Genomic DNA, 19,655 nt, shown 5'->3' on the forward strand with positions numbered 1-19,655 from the left:
TTTCTCTTCACTTCGTTTCCCCCTGCTGGTCGTATTAGGTTACCTTCTCTTCCTTTCCTTCCCCCAGCTGTTCCTCATCTCCTTTAACTACCTCGTTTACCCTCTCCCACCTGTTCCCTTTTTCCCTCTGATTAGGTCTCTATTTCTCTCTCTGTTTCTGCTTCTGTCTTTGTCAGATTCTCGTTTGCTTCACCCTTGTCCCGTCCTGTCGTAATCTGCCTCTTCATCAGATGCTACGTGTGATCAGGTACCTCTGTCCTCTACAACTCGCGCCTACCCGGAGAGACCAGCAGTCTGTTGCCGCTAACCCTGCTATTCTCCTCTGCTGCTATAGAAGGGGACTCTCCTGTAAAGATCAGAGGACTTTATGATTTATTTGTCGCCCTCTCTGCGGGTTGTCTATTTTGTCAATTGATACATCTGAAGAGGATCTATGTCTTCCCTGTGTTTTGACATTAAAAGACTCTGTTTCTGTTAAACCGCTTTTGGGTCCTCACTCACCTGCATAACACATCCACAGGTACACCTCCTATTGACTTAAATTATGGAAATTAGCCTATCAGAAGCTTCTAATCCATGACATAATTTTCTGGAATTTTCCAAGCTGTTTAAAGGCACAGTCAACTTAGTGTATGTAAACTTCGGATCCATCCACTGCAATTGTGATACAGTGAATTATAAGTGAAATAATCTGTTAGAAAAATTACTTGTGTCATGTACAAAGTAGATCCACTTGCCAAAACTATTTTGTTAATGGGCACCTCCTCCAAGCTGCCCATTGCACTGAGGATAGGAAACACTGTCACCACCGATAAATCTACAATAATTTCAATAAGCATTTTTCTATGGCTGACCATGCTTTCCACCTGGCTACCCCTACCCCGGCCAACATCTCTGCAGCAACTTGCCCAAGCCCCCACTCACCCAAATCCAGACAGCTGATGTTCTGAAAGAGCTGTAAAATCTGGATCCCTACAAATCAGTTGGGCTAGACAATCTGGACCCTCTCTTTCTAAAATTATCCTCTGAAATTGTTGAAACCCCTATTACTAGTCTGTCCAGCGTCCCTTTCGTATCGTCTGAGATCCCCAAAGATTGTTGAGCTGCCGCAGTCATCCCCCTCTTCAAAGGGGGAGACACTCTAGACCCAAACTGTTATAGACCTATATCCTTCCTGCCCTGCCTTTCTAAAGTCTTCGAAAGCCAAGTTTTTCACATTTTTTATTTCACCTTTATTTAACCAGGTAAGTTGGTTGAGAACAGGTTCTCGTTTACAACTGCGACTTGGCCAAGATAAAGCAAAGTAGTGTGATACAAACAACAACACAGAGTTACACATGGAATAAACAAGCGTACAGTCAGTAACACAATTGAAAAAAAAGGGGGAAAAAGTCTATATTCAGTGTGTGCAAATGGTGTGAAGAGGTAAGGCAATAAATAGGCCATAGTAGCGAAGTAATTACAATTTAGCTAATTAACACTAGAGCGATAGATGAGCAGATGGTGATGTGCAAGTAGAAATACTTGTGTGCAAAAGAGCAGAAAAGTAAATAAAAACAATATGGGCATGAGGTAGGTAGATTGGGTGGGCTATTTTGAGATGGGCTATGTACAGCTGCAGCGATCGGTTTGCTGCGCAGATGCTGATGAAAGCCAAGTGAACAAACAGATCACCGAACATTTCGAATTCTCCACTATGCAATTTGGTTTCAGAGCTGGTCATGGATGCACCTCAGCCACGCTCAAGGTCCTAAACGATATCATAACTGCCATCGATAAAAGACAGTACTGTGCAGCCGTCTTCATCGACCTGGCCAAGCCTTTCGATTCTGTCAATCACCGCATTCTTACTGGCAGACTCAATAGCCTTGGCTTCTCTAATGACTGCCTCACCTGGTTCACCAACTACTTCTCAGACAGTTCAGTGTGTCAAATCGGAGGGCCTGTTGTCCGTACCTCTGGCCGTCTCTATGGGTGTGTCCCAGGGAACAATTCTCGGGCCGACTCTTTTCTCTGTATATATCAATGATGTCGCTCTTGCTGCAGGTGATTCTTTGATCCACCTCTACGCAGACGACACCATTCTGTATACATCTGGCCCTTCTTTGGACACTGTGCTAACAAACATCCAAACGAGCTTCAATGCCATACAACACTCTTCCGTGGCCTCCAACTGTTTTTAAATGCAAGTAAAACTAAGTGCATGCTCTTCAACCGATTGCTGCCCGCACCCTCCTGCCCAACTAGCATCACTACTCTGGACGGATCGGACTTAGAATATGTGGACAACTACACATACCTAGGTGTCTGGTTAGACTGTAAACTCTCCTTCCAGACTCACATTAAAACGTATTCAGGCTAGGGTCTATTTTTCTCCACTTCCTGTCTGACTGACGTGCCCAAAGTAAACTGCCTGTTACTCAAGCATATAATTGGTACCATTGGATAGAAAACACTTTGAAGTTTGTAGAAATACTACACTGAACAGTTTCCAATTGGCCTACTACACTGAGCCTTCTGGGAAACTCACATCATAGAGACCTACTTCACTTATTTGGATTGTGGTCTGTGGTGTTTTATCAATGCTCCAATATACATAAGGACTTTTGTCACCTTACTCCCTCCCTTCTGTGCACACAAACCATGTTTTGTCAACAGTGGATTGGGAACACATTAACTATGCCTGGTAAGTATCATATCTGCACCTTACCATCTCTGCACCACATGAGACACTTCTTTATCTCTGCACCACCTAAGCCACGTCACCATCTCTGCACCACATAAGTCACGTCACCATCTCTGCACCACATAAGTCACGTCACCATCTCTGCACCACATAAGTCACGTCACCATCTCTGCACCACATAAGTCACGTCACCATCTCTGCACCACATAAGTCACGTCACCATCTCTGCACCACATAAGCCACGTCACCATCTCTGCACCACATAAGTCACGTCACCATCTCTGCACCACATAAGCCACGTCACCATCTCTGCACCACATAAGTCACGTCACCATCTCTGCACCACATAAGCCACCATCTCTGCACCACATAAGCCACGTCACCATCTCTGCACCACATAAGCCACATCACCATCTCTGCACCACATAAGCCACATCACCATCTCTGCACCACATAAGCCACATCACCATATCTGCACCACATAAGCCACTTCAGAGCACACAGAAAATAACTAATAAATACAAAATGGCACCGTAGCAAAATGTCAACATAGAAGATTTTAGAATGCAAAGACAAATACAGAGGATGTGGTTTTTAGAGAAGGTCACATGAGGTCACCTTCAGTGATGACCAAAAGGAGAGTGTCTGCTCCTTTGTTGAGAGACTCTACTTGTTGAGCTCTGCTGCTGACAGGCAGAGGCCTAGGGTTCTGGAAGTGCCCTCCACTCCACTGGAACAGCACACAGCCGTCCCCCATCTTTATCCTCACACAGACAACCAGATAGAGGGTGGTCCCATGGGAGAAGGGAGACACGCTGAGGACACCCTGAAGCTCCAGGCTCTGATGAGGGGCCAAGACACTTCCGGTCCAAACGAACACCTGGTAAAAACAAGACAAGTTAGCTACTAGCTATTCGAGATCAACTCCAGGTGGTGAAGTCAAAATCCATTGGCCGTTTTGATTTGAATGACAATCGTAACGTGGTGGTGTGCATGTGGATATCATGTCCTGGAGCACCTGTACTGTACAGGTATGTTTCACAGGCTATGACAAGTTCATTTTAACCCCCAAACTCACCTGGCTTGAGGCAATCAAGTAGTGTCTTTTTTCAATGGAGAAGTGTTTAACATCAAGAGCTTCAACAGCCAGTGATTGTTCCTATGGGGAAAGGTTTGATGTTCAATATACATTACTGAACTTAATGCCACTGACATGGACTGACTGTCAAAAGAGAACTAACCAGAGGAACAGAAGGCCAATGAGTGATTGATTTATAGTAAGTAATTGATTACTATGTAGATATTACATAATGTCTGCAGGCAGAAAACACATCATAAGGACCACAGATTAAAAGACAACAGTCAAGTCCAAAAGGTAACAGGCTTCACCAGGGTTAGATTGAGGTTCTGTTGCACTCTGAACAGGCTGAGGTTGACAGCAGGGGAGTCCGGGAGGGCGCCATGTGTGATCGCTACATAGGATGAGCCGTTCATAGAGAAACCAACACACATCCTAGGGTCCTGGATCGTCACCGACTGAAAACAAGAGAGAATTATATGTATTTTTGCCATTTAGCAGATGGTCTTATCCAGAGCAACATACAGGATCAATTAGGGTTAACTTCTCAAGGGAACAAACATTCTCACCTTGTTGGCTCGGGGATTCGAAACAGCAACCTTTCGATTACTGGCCCAACACTCCTAACCACTAGACTACCTACCACCCCATAGTGCAATCAGGCATCATGATATAGAATAAATAGACTGATGCATATGTGTATGCAACACAAAGCAAGGCAGTTTTCTAAAAGCTGTTCTGGGTGAGTCGTTCATGTCTTCCTTCCCTCTTCCCTTCATCTTTCTGGCCTCCTACATAGTTCAACTACTGTCCCTACAGTGCCTTCAGTAACTACTCACATCCCTGGACTTTTTCCAACATGTTTTGTGTTACAGCCTGAATTAAAACATTGATTCAATTGAGATTGTGTCACTGGCCTACACACAATAACCCATACTGTCGAAGTGGAATTATGTTTTTAGAAATGTTTAGAAATTTATTAAAAATGAAATGCTGAAATGTGTTGAGTATTCAACACCTTTGTTATGCAAAGCATAAATAAGTTCAGGAGTAAAAATGTGCTTAACAAGTCACATAATACGTTGCATAGACTCACTCTATGGCAATAATAGTATTCAACATGATTTTTGAATGACTACCTCATCTCTGTACCACACACATACAGATAATTGTAAGGTCCCTCAGTCAAGCACAGATTCAACCACAAAGACCAGGGAGGTTTTCCTATGCCTCACAAAGACCAGGGAGGTTTTCCTATGCCTCACAAAGACCAGGGAGGTTTTCCTATGCCTCACAAAGACCAGGGAGGTTTTCCTATGCCTCACAAAGAAGGGAACTTATTGGTAAACAAAAAGCAGACATTGAATAACCATTTGAGCATCGTAAAGTTATTAATTACACTTTGGATGGTGTCTCAATACACTCAGGCACTACAATGATATTGGCATCCTTCCTAACTTAGTAGCTGGAGAGAAGCAAACCGCTCTGGAATTTCACCATGAGGCCAATGATGACTTTAAAAAGTTACAGAGTTTAATGGCTGTGATAGGACAAAACTGAGGGTCAACATCATTGTAGTTACTCCACAATACTATCTAAATGACAAATTGAAAAGAAGGAAGCCTGTACAGAATACACATTCTCCAAAACATGCATCATGTTTGCAATAAGGTACTAAAGTAATACTGCAAAAAAATTGGCAAACTAATTAACTTTATGTCCTCAATACAAAGCGTTATGTTTGGGGCAAATCCAACACATCACTGTGTCGTGTCTGTGACTATCATTAATTGTGAAGACTGTTATTTTATCAAATAACTTCTCTATGTGTATTACTATTATGTGATTAAACTAATAGTGCAAACTTTAATTAACTAGGAAGTTGGGGCACCACGGGAAAATATTTTCATCTCTAGTTCCCGAATCTTCAGATATTTTCACATCTTATCAATTAGTCTTCTATTAATTAATTATTAATTGTTACCTCATTAGTCTCATTCCAAAAATCGTAAAATTCTTGGTTATCTGCACGGACCCTAGTTTCCATCATGAATCACCAATATACAAATTGGCTTCATTATTTATTTACTAAATAAATAAATAAATAATCACTGAAATACATAACAAACAAACAGTAGATATTGGTTACTAACAATGATAGAAAAGTCCCTAGTGGGCTAAGCCGATATGACGGGCTGGTAGACAAATGGAAAGGGGTGGGAACTGAGAAAGAGCGGGAAAGACTAAATGTATTCACTACACACAGTCTATAATTATATTAATTGAAATGCTAATCCTTTGCACATGAATGGCCGCTCATTCGAGAAAAAATACAATTTATATATTTTCGCCCGTATTTTGTTGTCTTCTCTGTTGGAATACTCAATCATCCTGTAGAGTTCATCAGAGTCTCTGGTTAACTTTCCCAGAAGTCACAATGTCTTTTGTGGTTGTAGGTGGTTAGAATGGATACTTCTCATAGAATAGATGCTTCGGCTGTTGTCTGTATTCTCATTCTAGATTTACGTCATTTCTAGCTGCAGACTAGTAATTATACTTCTAAGATTGTATCTTATTCTGTAGTGATCGATAGTGTCAGAGTTGAACCATTTCCAGCCGTGTAGCCAAAACTACAGCTGTATGGTCTCCGATGGCATATAGAATTGTAGCCTAGAGGAAACCCTGTTTCAGTCTGCCTTTCAACAAATCTACGCTTTAGTTGCTTCCCAAGACAACATTGAATGTTCCTGAGTGGGTAGTTACAGTTTTGACTTAAATCGGCTTGAAAATCCATGGCAAGACTTGAACATGGCTGTCTAGCAATGATCAACAACCAACTTGACAGAGCTTGAATATAACAAAATAAATGTGTACGTATTATACAATCCAGGTGTGCAAAGCTCTTATAGACTTACCCAGAAAGACTCACAGCTATAATCGTGCCAAAGGTTATTCTAACTGTCACGTTCGTTATAAGGATCGGACCAAGGTGCAGCGTGGTATGTGTACATTCTTATTTATTTAAAGAATGAAACACTGAACAAAATAACAAAACGAAACGCTATACAAACAACTACACACAGACACGATCCCACAAACACCAAAGGGAAATGGCTACCTAAATATGATCCCCAATCAGAGACAACGATAAACACCTGCCTCTGATTGGGAACCATATCAGGCCACCATAGACATACAAATCACCTAGACCTACAAAAACCCTAGATATACAAAAAACCCTAGACAATACAAAAACTAGCGTACCCATCCAAGCTATGGACTGGGAACTGTCGCCGGAAGCTATGGACTGGGAACTGTCGCCGGAAGCTGGTGGGACCGGGCTGAAGACATGCATCTCAGGTCGAGTGCGGGGAGCAGGCACAGGATGTACTGGACTGTGGAGGCGCACTGGAGATCTGGAGCATAGAGCTAGCACAATGCGTCCTGGGTGGATGCTCACCTGAGCCCGGCAAGTGCGGGGCGCTAGCACAGGACGCACTGAGCTGTGCAGACGCACCGGAGACACAGTACGCAGAGCCGGCGCAGGATATCCTGGTCCAAGGAGGTGTACTGGAGACCAGGAGCGCATCACTGCGTAACACGGTGTCTGATCTGTCACACGCTCCCCACGGTAAGCACGAGGAGTTGGCTCAGGTCTCCAACCTGACTCAACCAATCTCCCCGTGTGCCCCCCAAAGATTTTTTATGGGGCTGCCTCTCGTGCTTGTCTCGTTGGTACAACTCCTCCTAATATCGCCGTTCCGCTTTCGCTGCCTCTATCTCCTCATTAGAACGGCGATGCTCCCCAGCCTGCGTCCAGGGTCCTGCTCCGTCCAGGATCTCCTCCCAGGTCCATTCCTCCTGAACACGCTGCTTGGTCCATTTTTGGTGGGATCTTCTGTCACGTTCGTTATAAAGATCGGACCAAGGTGGTATACGTACATTCTTATTTATTTAAATAATGAACACTGAACAAAATAACAAAACGAACCGTGAAGCTATACAAACGAGTGCTGACAGGCAACTACACCTAGTCAAGATCCCACAAACACCAAAGGGAAATGGCTACCTATATATGATCCCCAATCAGAGACAACGATAAACAGCTCCCTCTGATTGGCAACCATATCAGGCCACCATAGACATACAAATCACCTGGACCTACAAAAAAACCCTAGACATACAAAAAACCCTAGACAATACAAAAACTAGCGTACCCACCCTAGTCACACCGTGACCTAACCAAAATATAAAGAAAACAGAGATATCTCATTACAGGGCGTGACACTAACATGTTTTGACTCAGGGTGTGAATACTTATGTAAATTATATATTTCTGTATTTCATTTTCAATCATTTTGCAAACATTTCTAGAAATATGTTTTCACTTTGTCATGGAGTATTGTGTATAGATGGGTGAGAAAAAAAGTCAAGGGATATGAATACTTTCTGAAAGCACTGTATATAGTTCTACTATCGTACCTATGTAGTTTAGCCTAGCAGAGGCCAAGATGGAGCTTATAGCTAAGCCTATAAGAGGCCAAGATAAGCTATGCAATAAGTTCTATCAGAGGTCAATACGGAGATAATTGCTTAGCCTATCAGGGGTCAAGATGGATATTTTTGCTTAGCCTAAAAGAGGTAAATATGCAGCATATTGCTTAGCCAATTACCATATTACTTATCGCTGCCACATCCTCTCCGATCTCCACCTGCTTAGGGTGTAGGGTCTAGGGGTCGATATGGAACTGGGCTATAGGATACTGTTTAGATACATCACTAGATTACCTGTATAGGCACCAACACGCCCTGCCACCTGTAAAGAGTGGCGTGGGTCTGGGTGGAGCCTCCAGTTGAGGGCCTGTCTAGCCTCATGGCCAGAGGAGAGGCTCCACCAGCCAGGGAACACCAGCCTGAGGTGGGGGTCTCTGGGAAGATCTGATACACTGCCATCACTGGAAGAGTCCCCTCTGAAAATTGACTAGTATAATCACTGTATATCATGGTGAACATATGAATACAGACCTGGAACTGAAATTACCACTATATTTTCTACTGAGGGCATATGACATTAACTGAGTGCAGAAATTAAGTACCTAGCCCATCTTACCCACGGCAACAGCTGTGTCCGACTGAGTCTCCCACTCCACACTGACCGCTGCCTCCAGACCTTTAATGCGGGACACAGTCAAGAACACGGTCCTACCGCCCTCCTTCCCCAACACAGAGCTATCAGTCCTGCAGAGATAGATGTACATGTGTGTGAGCGTGTCTGTGTGAGCGTTTGTGTGTGTGCATGTTTGTATGTGTGAATGCATGTGTGTGCATGTGCGTGTGTGAGTGTGATCCAGTGTTCGCTCACCTGTTGAGGGAGGAGGCGATGCGGAAGAGGCCCAGAGGGGCGGAGTTTTGCAGCACAGTGATGACTGTGTAGAATATGTCACCAAGCCGCGCCCCTCCAGTTGGACTGGACAGGGTCACTGTGAATGTCTCGTTCACCTCAGGCTCAGCGTCCAGAACTGCCCAGATCTCCAAAGTCTACAACGTCAACACATCAGAGAACATCAACCAACACGTCAGAGATCATCAACCAACATGTCAGAGATCATCAACCAACATGTCAGAGATCATCAACCAACATGTCAGAGATCATCAACCAACATGTCAGAGAACATCAACCAACACGTCAGAGAACATCAACCAACATGTCAGAGATCATCAACCAACACGTCAGAGATCATCAACCAACATGTCAGAGATCATCAACCAACATGTCAGAGAACATCAACCAACACGTCAGAGATCAACCAACATGTCAGAGAACATCAACCAACATGTCAGAGAACATCAACCAACATGTCAGAGATCATCAACCAACAGAGAACATCAACCAACATGTCAGAGAACATCAACCAACATGTCAGAGATCATCAACAGAGATCATCAACCAACATGTCAGAGATCATCAACCAACATGTCAGAGATCATCAACCAACACGTCAGAGATCATCAACCAACACGTCAGAAATCATCAACCAACCAACACAACCAACACGTCAGAGATCATCAACCAACACATCAGAGAACATCAACCAACATGTCAGAGAACATCAACCACCACATCAACCAACATGTCAGAGATCAACCAACATGTCAGAGATCATCAACAACATCAGAAATCATCAACCAAAACAGAGAACATCAACCAACATGTCAGAGAACATCAACCAACACGTCAGAGATCATCAACCAACACGTCAACATCAACCAACACGTCAGAGATCATCAACCAACATGTCAGAGATCATCAACCAACACGTCAGAGATCATCAACCAACACGTCAGAGATCATCAACCAACACATCAGAGATCATCAACCAACATGTCAGAGATCATCAACCAACACGAGATCATCAGAGATCAGAGATCATCAACCAACACGTCAGAGATCATCAACCAACACGTCAGAGATCATCAACCAACACGTCAGAGATCATCAACCAACACGTCAGAGAACATCAACCAACAACGTCAGAGATCATCAACCAACACAGAGATCATCAACCAACATGTCAGAGATCATCAACCAACAAATCATCATCAACCAAAACGTCAGAGAACATCAACCAACACGTCAGAGAACATCAACCAACACGTCAGAGATCATCAACCAACACGTCAGAGATCATCAACCAACATGTCAGAGATCATCAACCAACACGTCAGAGAACATCAACCAACACGTCAGAGATCATCAACCAACATGTCAGAGATCATCAACCAACATGTCAGAGAACATCAACCAACACGTCAGAGATCAACCAACATGTCAGAGATCATCAACCAACATGTCAGAGATCATCAACCAACACGTCAGAGATCATCAACCAACACGTCAGAGATCATCAACCAACACGTCAGAGATCATCAACCAACACGTCAGAGAACATCAACCAACATGTCAGAGATCATCAACCAACACGTCAGAGATCATCAACCAACATGTCAGAGATCATCAACCAACACGTCAGAGATCATCAACCAACACATCAGAGAACATCAACCAACATGTCAGAGAACATCAACCACCACGTCAGAGATCATCAACCAACATGTCAGAGAACATCAACCAACACGTCAGAGATCATCAACCAACAGAGATCATCAACCAACACGTCAGAGATCATCAACCAACATGTCAGAGATCATCAACCAACACGTCAGAAATCAACCAACACGTCAGAGAACATCAACCAACATGTCAGAGAACATCAACCAACATGTCAGAGATCATCAACCAACATGTCAGAGAGATCATCAACCAACATGTCAGAGATCATCAACCAACACGTCAGAGATCATCAACCAACCGTCAGAAATCATCAACCAACACGTCAGAGATCATCAAACCAAGAACATCAACCAACATGTCAGAGAACATCAACCAACACGTCAGAGATCATCAACCAACACATCAGAAATCATCAACCAAAACGTCAGAGAACATCAACCAACACGTCAGAGAACATCAACCAACACGTCAGAGATCATCAACCAACACGTCAGAGATCATCAACCAACACGTCAGAGATCATCAACCAACACGTCAGAGATCATCAACCAACACGTCAGAGATCATCAACCAACACGTCAGAGATCATCAACCAACACGTCAGAGATCATCAACCAACACGTCAGAGATCATCAACCAACACGTCAGAGAACATCAACCAACACGTCAGAGATCATCAACCAACACGTCATCAACCAACACGAGACATCAACCAACATGTCAGAGATCATCAACCAACACGTCAGAGAACATCAACCAACATGTCAGAAATCATCAACCAACACGTCAGAGAACATCAACCAACATGTCAGAGATCATCAACCAACACGCCAGAGATCATCAACCAACATGTCAGAGATCATCAACCAACACGTCAGAGATCATCAACCAACACGTCAGAGATCATCAACCAACATGTCAGAGATCATCAACCAACACGTCAGAGAACATCAACCAACATGTCAGAAATCATCAACCAACATGTCAGAGAACATCAACCAACACGTCAGAGAACATCAACCAACACGTCAGAAATCATCAACCAACACGTCAGAGAACATCAATCAACATGTCAGAAATCATCAACCAACATGTCAGAGAACATCAACCAACACGTCAGAGATCATCAACCAACATGTCAGAGAACATCAACCAACACGTCAGAAATCATCAACCAACACGTCAGAGAACATCAACCAACACGTCAGAGATCATCAACCAACATGTCAGAGAACATCAACCAACACGTCAGAGATCATCAACCAACATGTCAGAGAACATCAACCAACACGTCAGAGATCATCAACCAACATGTCAGAGAACATCAACCAACACGTCAGAAATCATCAACCAACACGTCAGAGAACATCAACCAACACATCAGAGAACATCAACCAACATGTCAGAGAACATCAACCAACACGTCAGAGATCATCAACCAACATGTCAGAGAACATCAACCAACACGTCAGAGAACATCAACCAACACGTCAGAGATCATCAACCAACATGTCAGAGAACATCAACCAACACGTCAGAGAACATCAACCAACATGTCAGAGATCATCAACCAACACGTCAGAGATCATCAACCAACATGTCAGAGAACATCAACCAACATGTCAGAGAACATCAACCAACACGCCAGAGAACATCAACCAACACGCCAGAGAACATCAACCAACACGCCAGAGAACATCAACCAACACGTCAGAGAACATCAACCAACATGCCAGAGAACATCAACCAACACGTCAGAGAACATCAACCAACACGCCAGAGATCATCAACCAACACGTCAGAGAACATCAACACGTCAGAGATCATCAGCACGTCAGAGATGAGAATATAAAGGGCTTTATAGCTTCCCTGACCTCTGTGCTTCCAAGGTACTGAAACACATCAAGATAAGATGTCTATACCTAACGGCCTTTGATATTCTCCAAATAACACGCCTCTTGCCTTTATATCAATTAACTCAATTATCCAATACATATCTTCAATCTTTTCAATCAATTATACAATATATATCTTCAATCAATTATCCAATATACTGTATATCTTTAATCAATTATCCAATAAATATCTTCCATCAATTATCCAATATACTGTATATCTTTAATCAATTATCCAATAAATATCTTCAATCAATTATCCAATATTTTTCTTCAATTTATTCAATCAATTATTTAATATATATCTTCAATATTTTCAATAGATTATCCAATAGATATCGTCAATTTATTCAATCAATTATCCAATATATATTTTCAGTCAATTATCCAATATTTTTCTTCAATTCATTCAATCAATTATCCAAAATGTATATTTAATCTATTTAATCTATTAAAACAAACCTCCAATATATGTCTTCAATCAATTCATTTAATTATCCAATATATATCTTCAATCAATTCATTTAATTATCCAATATATATCTTCAATCAATTCATTTAATTATCCAATATATGTCTTCAATCAATTCATTTAATTATCCAATATATGTCTTCAATCAATTCATTTAATTATCCAATATATATCTTCAATCAATTCATTTAATTATCCAATATATGTCTTCAATCAATTCATTTAATTATCCAATATATGTCTTCAATCAATTCATTTAATTATCCAATATATGTCTTCAATCAATTCATTTAATTATCCAATATATGTCTTCAATCAATTCATTTAATTATCCAATATATATCTTCAATCAATTGGATAGCCTAGTGGTTAAGATAGTCTAGTGGTAAGAGCGTTGGACTAGTAACCGAAAGGTTGCAAGTTCGAATCCCCGAGCTGACAAGGTACAAATCTGTCGTTCTAACCCACTGTTCCTAGGCCGTCATTGAAAATAAGAATTTGTTCTTAACTGACTTACCTAGTAAAATAAAAAATAAATAAAATCTTCAATCAATTCATTTAACTATTAAATCAAACCTCCAATATATGTCTTCAATCAATTCATTGAATAATCCAATATATATCTTCAATCTATTCAATCAAGTATCCAATATATATATATTAAATCAATTATTCAATATACATCTTCAATCAATTATCCAATATACTGTATATCTTTTATCAATTATCCAATAAATATCTTCAATCAATTATCCAATATACTGTATATCTTTTATCAATTATCCAATAAATATCTTCAATCAATTATACAATATTTTTCATCAATATATTCAATCAATTATCCAATATATATTTTTAATCTTTTCAATCAATTATCCAATAGATATCTTCATTCAATCAATTATTCAATATATATCAATATATATTCAATATATATCTTCAATCAATTAATTTAATTATCCAATATATATCTTCAATCAATTCATTTAATTATCCAATATATATCTTCAATCAATTCATTGAATTATCCAATATATATCTTCAATCAATTCATTTAATTACCCAATATATATATCTTCAATCAATTAATTTAATTATTCATTATATATCTTCAATCTATTCAGTTCAACAGTTCAATCAGTTCTCCTGTATCTATACCCGGGATGGGCAACTGGCGGATTTTTGTTGGTCCACAGATCAATTTCCACAAAATAAAAATGTTTTGGAATCCAGTCGGCTTCTCAACTTCCTGTTGAAATTTAGAATAGTAGAATACCCAAGGTGCAATATTTGAAATGTTTCTCTTGTTATGTCAGTCACTCAATTTGCCAATGTCAGCTAAAAAGTTGATTTTGTTAGTCATTTTAAAAACATTTCTCTCCACAAAATGTGTATTACTGCAGAAAAGTAGCTGTAAAATTGCTAAATATTTTCTCCGCCCCATGGCAAAATGTGTAGAATTGCTCTAAAACTTAAACATTTATGTTTTTCTCTCAGCTGTCAATAGAGGGGCCGCTGAAATGTTTTGCTTTGATCCCACTGACCTTGAACTTGACTCCGTCCTCCAGCACCACAAAGCCCTGCCAGGGTATGAGATCGTCCTGGGCCAGTGTTCCGTTGGCGTGTGTAATGGTGAACTGGACAGTGACGGTGCCGAAGGTGCCCTGGGGTGGGTCACGCACAACGTACAGGGTGGCAACGCTCTCCCCGAGCCCGGACAGCGACGTAGGCTCCCTCAGCAGGAAGGGCTGGCTGCTGTTGAAGGATATGACACCGTGGCCATCGTCGCTGGCCAAGATGTTCACCGTTGCTATAGGCGACAGGGGAGAAAGGGAAAGCACATATTTCACGTGTGAAACCACAGGTACGTAGTCTAGTGTTTCCCAACTCCAGTCCTCCAGTTCCCCCAACAGCACACATTGTTGTTGTAGCCCCAGACGAACATACCCGATTCAACTCATTGAGGGCCTGATGATTAGTTGACAAGTTGAATCAGGTATGTTTGTCCAGGGTTACAACAAAAATGTGTACTGCTGGGGGTACTGGAGGACTGGAGTTGGAAACACTGATGTACACTTTACAAAAAGTACCTTCAACACAATATAAAACAGGAAGAGGTGTAAAAGTACTTACGTAAAAATACTTTAAAATACGACATTTTTGGGGGTATCTGTAGTTTACTATTTATATTTTTGACAACTTTTACTTTACTCCGAAAGAGAATAATGTACTTTTTACTCCCTACATTTTATCTGACACCCAGAAGTACTCCTTACATTTTGAATGCTTAGCAGGACAGGAAAATTGTCAAATTCATGCACTTATCAAGAGAACATCCCTGGTCATCCCTTTTGCCTCTGATCTGGCAGACTCACTAAACACAAATGCTTAATTTATAATGTGTCAGAGTGTTGGCGTGTGCCCCTGGCTATCAGTAAATTTAAAAAAACAACAACAAGGAAATGGTGCAGTCTGTGCAGAAAATATGTATACTTTTGATACTTAAGCATATTTAAACCAAATACTTTTAGACTTTTACTCAAGTAGTACTTTATTGGGTGACTTTCACTTTTACTATTAAGGTATCTTTACTTTTACTGAAATATGACAATTGGGTACTTTTTCCACCACTGTAAACAGGTTTAGTGAATGTGCATGATGCTACAGGCTTCCAGCACATCCTACCTGTGGTATTGGCCCCCAGCTTAAGCCCAGATGATGGATTAGCCAGAATGAGCTGGAACCTTTCAGCTCCCTCTGGGATGACGTCATCAATGATCTGCACCTCAACAAACTGATGCCTCTCGCCATCAGCGAAGTGGAGCATCTGAAGAACAAACAAAACGTACTGCATGAACTCACAATAGAGCATGATGTGTTTAGTCTCATTGTTGGGGCCCAGAGTTTTCCCAGGTCAGATCACCTGGTCAGGGAAAACTCCTGGGCCATGTTCAATAGCCAAAAGTTGTCAAACGCTGCAGATGGAAATACCAGGAATACAGTGTACGTCAGAGAGGCATGTTTGTTCTACATAGCATATTTTATATCTGAACGTTCCAAAACAATGTGTCTTGCTGAGCACGCCCCTGGCCCTACATAATTTAAGAACTCTGATTGGCGGTTTAGTGTGTTAGGGGGGTGGCCTCACCGATGGTGTGGCGTTGTAGTCCAGACCCAGCTGACCTTCCAGGTTCTGAGTGTAGAAGAAGAGCGAGACGTTTCCGTAGGTCCCTGAGCTCCTGTAGACCACCAGGTTCAGCATTCCCATGGTCTCATTCACCTCAAAGCTACAAGGAAAAACACACAGCCAAACATCAGAAGTGTCTGCCACCTGAGGTTGAATGCACTAATTGTAAGTCTCTCTGGATAAGAATGTCTGCCTCAGTAAATTACTAAAATGTACATTTAAATGAGAATAAGGATCCCTGTGTTTTAGTGACTTGGGTGATTTATTAATTGACAGTCATGAAAGGGGACAGAAAAAGATGGAGGGGAGCAGTGTGGGCTTTTCCCAAACAAGCAACAGTGTCAGTGGGAGGGGGAATTATACAGAGTGTTTCCAAGTGTAGTGCTTTCAAAACCAGACTACACTACATGTTGTAGAGGTAAGACAGGAGGAAAAACTGACAATGTAAAGGACAATGTTAGGCGGAGCCACTTACTTAGTATTGGTCCATTCAATGACACCTCGAATTCCATCATTGGCACCGATGCTGATTTCTGCCACCAAACCATGTGTATCTGAAGAGGAAAGGCAAGGGTCTTGTTCAAGTAATATTATCATTCAAAAACTAGCATTATCTTCAGCATGAACACTATGACCTGAAAAGCTGGGCCAGAGCATCGAAAAATGCTACAACGTTGGTTGTTTAGCAACAAAACCGACGTGGTTGACTTAGATGGTTGACAACATGTAAACTATATTTAGTCTCCAATGTTTGTTGAAAACATAAATTAATTTGCACAATGAGCACTTGTGGTCTCTCAAATACGTCATTACAGTTGTTGGTTAGCTAGCTAGAGATTGTTTTGCCATATTAGTCAGAACAAAACACCTCAAAACAAGACATGGTATCAAGAACAAGATAAAACTTCTTGTCATTGTTGCTAGCTATCTGGCCATCCAGATTCACAACAGCACACTGCCTCTGTCCCATTGAAGTGTGCACATCATTTCCGTGAAGTTGTCAGTTAACCATTCTAATAGAACTGGAGATGAGGGACATTCACTTCTCACATGCAGCTGAGAGTCAGAGTATGTGTTGACTTATTTATAATGTCCTTAGTAGCGCTGTCTGTCTGTCTGTCTGTCTGTCTGTCTGTCTGTCTGTCTGTCTGTCTGTCTGTCTGTCTGTCTGTCTGTCTGTGTCTCTGTCTCTCGGTCCGTCTCCGTCTTTCTGTCCGTCTCTGTCTGTCTGTCTGTCAGTCACTCTGAGCACAGGCTGCATGAGGTCCATTTAAAACATTTGGTTTGGCTGTCCCATTTCTCACCAGACAGCGTTTTTCAGCTCGACCCAAACGGCCCCTCAAGGAAGATATCAATCATAAGAAGCGTAGCCACTGAGTGCTGGCAGATGGGCCTGTGTCTCTCCAGTCTGTTTAGTATTCTGTCTACTCATAATTTTCTTAAGTTACCCATTCATAAAATTATGGCAGACAACAGAACGCACAAGGGAATAGAAAACCCATAGAATTACATGTAGAAACGAAAGTGATTTGTAGGATCTCTGTGGGAAAATGCACATTTAGAAAGCTTTGTGATTTACATAGTTGTCCATTTGGGCCAAACCCAGCGTACCTAGTTTAGGGCCAGGTGTGAGGGTGGTGATGAGTACTGCAGACGTAACGTTGACCAGGAAAAATTCCTCCAACTCAGGGATGTCATCCTGGAAAAATAAATGTATACAATTTGTATGACATATAGCCTACATTTATACCGTATGAAAACTCCAATGAAATCCATACACATCTACAAGCCTTCCAGAGCACCAACAGAGCCAAATGAGTGAAGTTTCCTGGGTGGGCCAGAGTTGGGTTAAATTCCATTTCAATTCAGTAAGTTACTGTTAGAGATAGGGGGCAGTATTTCCCCTTTGGATGAATTGCGTGCCCATAGTGAACTGCATCGAAATCTGTCCTAAATTGCTAAGATATGCATATTATAATTAATATTGGATAGAAAACACTCTGAAGTTTCTAAAACCATTTGAATTATGTCTGTGAGTATAACAGAACTCACGGGGCAGGCAATCTTCCAAACTAGTTTTGAAATCCTGAAAGTTGGGGCAACTTTGACGTCATCGCCCCCTCCCTTCCCAACTAGTTATGGATCTGGAAACACTTCCTATGTCTTCCACTAGATGTCCTCATTCAGTAGAAAGTCTAATGGAGCATTTGCTGTGAACTTTGACCTAATGGGAAGGAAAGTACTAAAGTGTCGCAAAAGATTCAGGTGCTTGAAGGCGCGTATGCGTTCGAGTGATTCGGCTGTTCCAATCAGCCCCAGATGAACATGGATGGCCCGGTTGGAATGCTATTCGATTTGTATGATTATAACATCCTGAAGATTGATTCTGCACTTAGTTTGACCAGTTTCGTCGACCTGTAATATGTAATTTGGAAGTTTTGATGCAAAATTATCCTGGACCAGAAGTCATTTTTTGGGCATTTGAGCTGAAAGTGGTAGCAAATGCTGCTACATGGACACTAGAATTGAACATTATGAAACACTACACTACACTACACTACATTCTGATGGAAGATCATCAAAGGTAAGGGAATATTTATGTTGTAATTTTGTATTTCTGTTGACTCCAACATAGCGGAGAAATATTGTTACGTCTGAGCGCCGTCTCAGATTATTGCAATGTTAGGCTTTTTCCGTAACGTAAAAAAAAATGTGACACAGCGGTTGCATTAAGAACCAGTGTATCTTTTTAATTATATGTAGAACATGTATCTTTAGTCAAAGTTTATGATGAGTATTTCTTTCTATAATTCCTCCGGACATTTTGGAGAATTTTCTGAACATGGCGTCAATGTAAACTGAGATTTATGGATATAAAATGCATATTATCGAACAAAACATAAATGTACTGTGTAACATGTCATATGACTGTCATCTGATGAAGATTTTCAAGAGGTTAGTGAATGATTTTTAAAAAATCCTGCTTTTGTCATTTTATCTTTTGTTGTACAAAATGGCTACGTTTTTCTTTGTTTTGGTGGTGGTCTAACATAAATATATGCTGTGTTTTCGCCGTAAAACATTTAAAAAATCAGACACGCTGGGTAGATGAACAAGGTGTTTATCTTTCATTTGAGGTATTGGACTTGTTCATGTGTGGAGGTTAAATATTTCTAAGAATATTTTTGCATTCCCTGCGCCACCGTTTCAGCTGAACGGGGGGGTGGAGTGCCTGTAGGGGAACCCATAAGCTTAACAAGTTTAA

The 19,655-nt window shown here is 41.2% G+C and overlaps 1 protein-coding gene across 1 annotated transcript in view; it reads right to left on the reverse strand.

The window, feature by feature from the left end:
• Positions 1-19,655, reverse strand: part of LOC115111158 (adhesion G-protein coupled receptor V1-like) — a 248,439-nt gene that overhangs the window by 156,037 nt on the left and 72,747 nt on the right. Inside the window, exons 38-48 of the mRNA XM_065011405.1 lie at positions 18,002-18,089; positions 16,866-16,944; positions 16,352-16,490; positions 15,889-16,030; positions 14,748-15,013; positions 9,127-9,302; positions 8,875-9,002; positions 8,553-8,734; positions 4,076-4,222; positions 3,765-3,845; positions 3,305-3,566 (exon numbers count right to left, since the gene is read on the reverse strand). Of these exons, the coding sequence (XP_064867477.1) occupies positions 3,305-3,566; positions 3,765-3,845; positions 4,076-4,222; positions 8,553-8,734; positions 8,875-9,002; positions 9,127-9,302; positions 14,748-15,013; positions 15,889-16,030; positions 16,352-16,490; positions 16,866-16,944; positions 18,002-18,089 (1,690 nt within the window). The remainder of the gene's footprint in view (positions 1-3,304; positions 3,567-3,764; positions 3,846-4,075; positions 4,223-8,552; positions 8,735-8,874; positions 9,003-9,126; positions 9,303-14,747; positions 15,014-15,888; positions 16,031-16,351; positions 16,491-16,865; positions 16,945-18,001; positions 18,090-19,655) is intronic.

The sequence above is a fragment of the Oncorhynchus nerka genome, linkage group LG27 (assembly GCF_034236695.1).
Source record: "Oncorhynchus nerka isolate Pitt River linkage group LG27, Oner_Uvic_2.0, whole genome shotgun sequence".
Lineage (NCBI taxonomy): Eukaryota > Metazoa > Chordata > Actinopteri > Salmoniformes > Salmonidae > Oncorhynchus > Oncorhynchus nerka.